Source organism: Hippoglossus hippoglossus, chromosome 4 (genome assembly GCF_009819705.1).
Source record: "Hippoglossus hippoglossus isolate fHipHip1 chromosome 4, fHipHip1.pri, whole genome shotgun sequence".
In the NCBI taxonomy this organism is placed as follows: domain Eukaryota; kingdom Metazoa; phylum Chordata; class Actinopteri; order Pleuronectiformes; family Pleuronectidae; genus Hippoglossus; species Hippoglossus hippoglossus.
Window position 1 is genome coordinate 21485284 of NC_047154.1, and position 8623 is coordinate 21493906.

At 43.6% G+C, this 8623-nt stretch overlaps 1 protein-coding gene across 5 annotated transcripts in view; it reads right to left on the reverse strand.

Annotated features, from left to right (window-relative positions):
- Positions 1-8623, reverse strand: part of raver2 (ribonucleoprotein, PTB-binding 2) — a 69662-nt gene that overhangs the window by 16265 nt on the left and 44774 nt on the right. For all 5 annotated transcript variants that reach the window (XM_034583982.1, XM_034583980.1, XM_034583978.1 and 2 more), the window contains one exon: positions 3806-3997. In XM_034583982.1, coding sequence (XP_034439873.1) covers positions 3806-3997 — 192 coding nt within the window. The remainder of the gene's footprint in view (positions 1-3805; positions 3998-8623) is intronic.

Below are 8623 nucleotides of genomic sequence, written 5' to 3' on the forward strand. Positions count from 1 at the left end.
TCTCCTCGGCACCGGCTGCGTGGCAGACTGGCCCAGAGACACAGCTATTTTAAACAACATTAGCAGGATGGTGATACTTCCTCCTCCTCTGCCCCTGAGCTACAGCTTGACTTGGGCTCACGTCAACCTGGTTTCCTCCGTGTCACATCGGAATGAGAAAAGCATTACTGATGGGGATGGAGAGGGTTCGACTCCAGCCTGTCAGCAGGAGAGGGAAAGAGGAGAGTCGGCTGCACATGCATACAGTACAGTATGTGTGTTACAGCCACAATGTCAGGTGTCAGTGTGTGTGTGTGTGTCAGTGTGTGTGTGTGTGTGTGTGTGTGTGTGTGTGTGTGTGTGTGTGTGTGTGTGTGTGTGTGTGTGTGTGTGTGTGTTGATGCTGAACAAGGCCAGTCATAGCTGACAACGTCTTTCAAGGGAAGAGAGCTGGAGAGCTCTTCCATTTCTTTTCTTTTGGCTGGAGAGAAAATGTCACCATGCATCAGTCTGTTTGGCTACTGGCAGAAAATACAGTCACACACCCACACACACACACACACACACACACACACACACACACACACACACACACACACTCGCACACACACACATGCCAGGGAGGTAAGGAAGCTGCGAAGAAGGGAAGGCGAGAAGTATCGCATAAGGAGAGGGATGGAGGGAGGAGAGAGGAGGGAGGAGGAGGCCATCTGGTCCTCAGCGCTCACAATTGCTAACTGAAGAAATGAGAGAACTGCCTCAGAGAGCTGGAGCAGGAGCAGGTCACCGTCTCTTTCTGAAGGTCTGGTGTTTTTTTTTATCTCACATTCTTTAAAATAATGCCTCGGGGTAGTAAAGAGACCTCGCTGTCCTCTCAGCCTCCTCTTCTCCTTTTCTCGTCCCTCTCACAATCAACCCCCTCACAAGTATGTTGAAAATGTCATTGTCTGCTCACATAGACTCATAAAACATAACCTCCTCTGTGGTTGTAATGAGTAAATCAGTATCTTCACAGGCTTGGGGCTGCGATATACTTTTATACAGTATAAGTAGTATATATTATAATATATCATTTTTTTGTAAATTGGATTTTCAGTATTGGCATCAGTTTCCTCCCAAGTTACAACCTCTGACTTTTAATTGCATCCCTCCCTAAGCTCAATTAGTGTTATCTGAAATATTCATATACAGATGTGAGTTAAACAGTGAGCTGTAATGATTTTCCACGGCCTGCGGGGGGGGGGGGGGGGGACTCGTAACGATCCGTAAACCTGCAACTCATGAGAAAATATAATTGCGGATTTCCATGTGACGTGTTTTGTGCTCATTGACCGTTTAAGAGAAGAACATGAAAAGCACCAGAACGATTACTGACATGGTGAAGGAGTGGCATTATTAACTTTGGGTTGTTAGAGTTAATTGGAGTCGATGGAAGGTCACATCGCTACACTGGTGTACAGGCCTGCACACGAGAGGACACCGATAATAAGAAGCTGCTCAGAATAACAAAGCAGGTCAATATTACAAGAAAACAAACATAGGATCAGACAATGAACATAAGTTAAATTAAATGTAAAACATCACAGGGGCGATGCTTGTTGTTTTATGATGTCTATGAGCTTTAGGTCGAGTGTATAGTCCCACAGGATGCAGAGATACTTTGAAAATGTATTTTTGAACATGCTTGACATAATTGTGTTCGTGACGTTACTCATTATATGGCATTATGGGATGGGGAATACATTTCTGATCGGTATAAGTTTAAGACTGTCTGTATTATTTGCAGAGGTTTCTGGGTAAAGGGGATTTTAAGACTTTTGACTAATCAACTTAAAAAGTGAATCATCTGGAGACGCCCTCCCGAGTTTGGTGAGAATCCATCAATGTGTGTTTTTTTGTGCACACACACAGACACACGCGCGCGCGCGCACACACACACACACACACACACACACACACACACACACACACACACACACACACACACACACACACACACACACACACACACACACACACACACACACACACACACACACACACGGGACAAAAACAACATCCGGCTTCCGTGCAGACTGAATATTCATGAAACAGTACATTTAAAAATACACACTTTAAGTTAAGCTATGCAAATTGATTGCAGCCATTGTCAAAGCCATTTCAGCGGCTGGGCAGCTGTGGCTCAGGAGGAAGAGCGGGTCGCCCGCTAACTGGAAGGTCGGTGGTTTGATCCTCTGCTCCTCCGGTCTCTGCGTTCTGTAGTGTCCTTGGGCAAAACACCAACCCCCAAATTGCTCCTGACAGCTGTGCCGACATGCATGAATGGTGTGTGATAGAAAAGGCGCTGTGCAATGTGAATTAAAGCTGCATGAACGTATGTGTGAATGTGACTTGTAATGGAAAAGCTCCTTATAAATACAATTTACCATATTGAAGACTTAATCACACACAGAGAGAAAGAGTGTTTAATGCATAATGTCACTGAATGTGAGACGGAACTTTTTTTAAGATGCAATGTCCAGAAAAACTCAAATGCTGAAATAAAACCTTCACTTACTGCACATAAACTGACTTTGACTGCGAAAGTATTGAAACCCTCACTTGTGTTTACATCTTGTACGTGTGAGTCTGCCGGTGTGTATGTGAGTGTCTGTGCGTATCAGAGTCATGCTGTGTCGCAGGCTGCGAGTTGGGTTTATTTCAGGCAGCAGGAGACAGTGGAGGAGCCCAATCAGTCCACAGAACTATAATTATCATGTCAGTGCCTCTCTGCTTCCACAGCGCTGTGTAGGAGGGATACCACAGCCACACAGACTACTTCAGCCCGAGGGAGCTCATGCATGTGCAGCATGTCGCACGTCTGTGCAGCTCGACGCTGGACGTGCAACAACCAGTTGGTGCTGGATTCACAATCAGATGTGGCTGTGAGAATGTCCACCTTGTCTGTGTCTTCTCGTGTGAGCCCGGTATGAATGTCCAGATTTGATGAAATGTATGAATGTTTTAAATCTACCTTTAACAAAGGGAGCTGGATCCACCAACTTCAGAGTTCTCCAAAGGCAGATCCAGGATTTCCTTCATTGTCTTTAACGTGGTGAGATTGGGGTGTTAGCCTTCGTGGAGGTAGGCGTTTCTATCGCGCCCCTTTGACCTCCGCTAAGGACGTTATGTTTTTGTTTGTTTGTTATTCGGCAGCTTTACGCAAAAGCTAATAGAACGATTACGACTCAATTTAGTGGAAGGATGAGTCAGGGGAGAAGCCATGAAACTTTGGTCTGGATCCGATTTTTCACTTTCGTGGATTTCTCAGAGGATAACTCATGTTTTATGAGTGTGTGCAGTTTGGTGCAGAACCGAATAAATATCCGGATCTAGTTGATTTAAATGTGGTTTCACAAGGGGACTGTTGGGCCTTGGCGGAAGTATGAATTCTACTGAGTGCTATTCTAGTTGTAATTATGAACTTCTGTTTGCTTGTTTATTTTGTTTAAAAGCAGGATTACACACAAACTGATTTCCACGAAATTTGGTCAAACGTGGGACGAATAAAGAACCCATCAAATTTTGCCACAGAGAAGTGGTTGATCCAGGATCTGTTTTTGACATTTTCTTTCAAATTGAGATTATATTTTTCCCAAATGGAATAATTAATGGTACTTTAGGGGACTCATAGGTTATCGCCACGGTGATCTTAAGATACACAATCACAAACTCTTGGCTTGAGCATGAACGGAGATTCTCCATGACCATCAGAAAGAACCGGGATGTATTGGAGGGTAAACGGTGAAATACGATTGGCCGTGCCGCTCGTGTGGATCCTACTCACCATACCCTGGGCGGCGATGAGTGCAGCCAGGGTGCTTCTCCCTGAGGTGCCAGGGGAACATGGTGACAGACGGACCTCCTGTCCTCCCACCAGCGTCCGGTCCATCTCCGTCAGCACAGCCTCTGCCTGATCTGCGCTCTCGTACTCCACCACGCCGAACCCCCGCACCGGGCTGCCCTCATCCTGAGCAAGCTGTTAAATATCAAAAAGAAAAAAAGAAGAGTGTTACAACCTTTAAATAAATCCTACGTGTTTTTACATTTAAATCTTTCAAATGTGGATATGGACCATTTCAATTTCCATCTTTCCAAACTTCGTAACCTCGGTCAGAAAATAAAACGTCACCGCACTGCTTTCATCATTTTTCTGTTTTGACACGAGGTGGGAGTACAGGCGAGAAAGTTACGTTTTCAAAGTTGCAAAAATCAGCACATAGTTAAGAAACTGGTTTTGATCAGCAATATTCGGCTTCAGGGTGAAAGAAACTTCACTTGTTTTATTTAATCAATAAGAATATTTATGCTTCTGCAGTAGACCTCGGCTGTTTCACTTTATTTTCTCGACCTCAATGAGATCTGTAGGTTTACGGTTTCATCTGTTTACTGTTTGGGAAATCTCCCAAAACAGACTTTTCTTAAATATGGAACAATTTTCAATCGCCGCTGTCGGGGCTGGTCTCGTCTTCCTGTTCCTGGAGTTGAAGCCTGCTCCCTGTAGGTGTGCGGGCTTCCTTCACAGGGTAGATTACATATTGAAGTGGTTGGAAGCTTTGTTGTACGTTTGATGATGAAAAGTCAAGATAAAAAAAAGGATAAAAAAAAAAAAATCACAGACAAACACAACAAAGCTGAAATATGGCTGATTGAAAATGTTACTTTCATCTTATGTTGTTTTTCATATCCTTCTCTCCCAACCCTCACTTTTCTCCACCTCTCCGTCCATTTTCCTGCGTTGTTACTTAATAATTCAGTTTTTAGCTCTGCCTCCTGCGTTTGAATCTGGAGTCCAGCTGGTGAGCTTCTGTGCGGCGTATTCAGGTTTTCCTCACGTCTGTGAGGGTTTTGGTTTCCGTCCATCCTTTCCAATCCAAGCACATGTTGCCTCAACCTGTCCAGGTCGCACGTCATCCCTCACCCGGGGAGCTGGATATAGGATAAACAGCATCCTGCAGCGCAAAGCTGACGATCTGGCACAGAGGATGGACGGATGATCAGTAGCGCCTCGCTCGTGTTGTTCATTCCGGTGCGCGTGGGCCAAATGAAACCTGTAACTATCGGAGGACACACCAGTGCTCACGGTGCTATCTGTTGCTGCCAGCAGTGAGGAACAATGCCCCGACACAAAAGACAACAAGATCACATGGAGCTGCAGGAACAAAAGAGAAAAGGATATATCTGCCCCATGTGGATGGCCTCTGATGGATTTTCTTTACCGAGCCCTTATTTCTGATTAACTGAAACTAAAACCAAATGTCTGATCTCCAATTTTCTGCAGGAATTAAAAAAAAACACACACACACCAGATGCATTGATGCAAACAGCTGTTTTAATGGAGTGAATGTGTTTAAGACTGGATTCTTCCTTTAATGTGCAACGAGCAAACGTAGCTACTCGCTGATAATTCTAATTATCAATATAAGCTGCACGCTGCTTAATAGACGTCTCCCTTTTAAAGTAAAAAGCCTGGAAACACTTTCATTTGTTCTCTTTTAATAAACCAGCAGTGCAATCAAAGCGTGTTCCTACAAACAGCCAGGTTTCTATTTGTGTTTAGTTTATTGCAACGTCTTGGAACAGTATTGATCCACAGAGCTGATTGTGTGTTTGGATTCAACGGCCCAAAAAACAATCCCCCCCCCCCCCCCCCCCCCCCCCCTCAGAGCAGCTATCCTTACACGCAAAGTTAGTAAAGTGCAGAATCCGACCAAGTATTGGAAATTCTTTTACTGCCAAATATAGGTATCTGCATTGACTCACAAAAAAATCCATATTGTCCAGGACCGAGAAGAACCTCCATGCACAGATGTGAGTGTGTGTGTAGGTGTGTGCGTGTGTTTGATTGTGTGTCTATAACTGACACAACTATTTTGTGGTGGAGGTAAAAGAGCTTATCTCAGCGCCTTCTGACAAGAAGGACAGATACAAAAAAAATGTATGATGTAAGAAATACATCCTCTTGCTCTTTCTGTATTGCTGGAGGGACTAACAACTTCACACACACACACACACACACACACACACACACACACACACACACACACACACACACACACACACACACACACACACACACACACACACACACACACACACACACACACACACACACACTATCTGTGTAAAAGCATCCAACATATGGCTTTTTTCCAACTTAGTGAGTTGATGGTTGAACATCACATTTTCTTTATGGTAGTAGATCAATCAATGGATCTCTCAAGGTCGGAGTGCTGCCGACCTTTAACATTACTTTAGATGTACCGCTCTGTCAAGAAGGTTCATATTTGAGTGGAGTGTGTGAGGACCAGCTAAATAATGCAGGCGGACTAATACATCAGAGCTAATGGAAGATGCAGAGCAATCATAATGGCTAAAAGCTAAAAGCTTAGGATTAAAACGCACCACATGGCCTATTATTAGTAGTGGATCATTTAAGTTTCGATACTAGAAAATAAAAGAGTTCTTGATTTATCTCACCCTTGAAAGGACGTGTCCACTGTCTGAGACGGTTCAAAGTGCCTCATCACACAAAAATGTGTTTAGCTAATTGCTGCTTCACTTGGATGTTTGAGCAGAATCACGTACGGGCAGTTTGACATTGGGCTGCTGTGATTCAGGAGGTAGAGAGGATCGTCCAGAGGGTCAGTGGTTCGATCCCTGACTCATCCAGTCTGCGTTCTGAAGTGTCAAAATAAAAACTTCCACCCAAAATGTGCATAAAGAAAAACTGTATGAATGTGAAGTTGAAGGACTGTAAAACTCTTTGATACTGGAAAAAAAGCTCCATATAAATACAGTCTATTCACCATTTGAAGGCTGTTTTCACATTAAGCGGCTTCTAACTTTGAGTTAAAAAGTGATTCTGTGCCATCACAGCCAGTTTTGAAGCCAATCATGGTTCAGTGATCTACTTACACACCTGAACCTGAAACCCTGAGGGCACAAACACTGGGATTGAACTTTTTACTGAATTAGAAGAACGGGTTGATCATATATTCAATTTTTTTTTGTAATAACTGCTTAACTGAGCCCTGATCACTGATAGTGATACATGTGATTCAACTGTTTTAACCGGACTGTAAATAAAGATGGACGACATGACTGGTCCCCAAAAGTGCAGCCAAAACATCTTGATCGCCACCCGGTGGCTGGCTGCGGTATAGGGTTTTTTTCGGATGGTGGATGGTCTTTGTCATTTAAGTTTAGATTTGATGAGCTACGAAAATGGTGTGAAACGTCATGATTGACAGCTGAGATGGCCTCAACCCCCTAATCAGCATACATGTTGGAGTTATTTCGGCTTCATTTGTGGATAGTGGGAGGAAATAAAGACACGTTGTCCATCTCTGTATACAGTGTGTGGTTTTCACAATCAAGTTCCTGAACTAAAGTTTATTCGGCTTTTAAAGAAATAAAAGAACAAGGAAACGAGATTCGAGAAAAGGCTGAAATCTAACTGCCCTCAAAAATGTCTGCAGACAAAAGCGCTGCGATTTCAGAGTCTGAACACTTGAGCTCCAGACTCTCCACAGTGAACAGCACTTTACCAGCAGGCAGCAAAACAGATCAACATCAAGTCTGATTCTTATTCACAGCCACAATGTTCTACCAGAGCATCACGGTGTTAACAGGTGGAGAATTACCACAGCTTCACTCAGTCCAAGAATCTAACTCACACATTTGCAGGGATAGAACTCGAAAAATCTCCGAAATTTGTGAGTAATTGAAACCAAATGGCAGAAGAAAAGATTCCCACATGAGAGAAATAAAACCCCCCCGGAGGATTATAAGCAGCAGAATGTCACAGTATCACAGAGAGACATGAACACACATAATACACAGGGCACAAGGTGTCAAGGCTTTCAGAGTTAATAGGGAAACAGAACAGGAGGAGGCCAGAGTGCTGGAGCGAGAAATTAACCAGCAACAGCAACATGTAGCAGGTGGTGTGACGATAGCATGTTTACTGCTGAGGCTGCTCTGCATGAAATAATGTCAGGCTCCATAATGGTTGCAAAACTATTCACCACCAATATGATGGTAATTTAAGACTAATTTTAGACACTTATCTGCCAAACATGTGCTGGTATCTACTTCTTAAATGTGAGTTTTACGGCATTGGGAACCGCTGGTTAGACAAAAACAGCAATTTAAGGGCTAATCTATTAGCAGAAGGTTTGGGTGTTGTCTACATGGGTTCATAGGCCTTAAGCAGCAGGTTCCCCGTTCAACTCCCAGCTGGCATTTAGGCTACAGCCTGTTTGGTGTCTGTCACTATCTCTATTAAATGAACGCAGGGCCGGTGGCACAATGAACGATGCATCTGACTACGGATGAAAAGATCGTAGGTTCGACTCCTGGCTAGCTCGATGTAGTTCCTCTACACAACAAAAATAACTTTAAAAACATTAAAGTATTTAGAGAGATAACTGTCAAATATTCCAAATTAAAGGGGACATTTGGCTCAGGTTCACAATTTGAACTTGGTTTAGTACTTGAAAAAGTTTTCGTGCTCTAATGTTCAGAAAACCTATCACATTTCTCACACTGTCCATTACTGACAGCGGTTTTAGCTACTGTAGCCCAGTCTGCTCTGATTGGC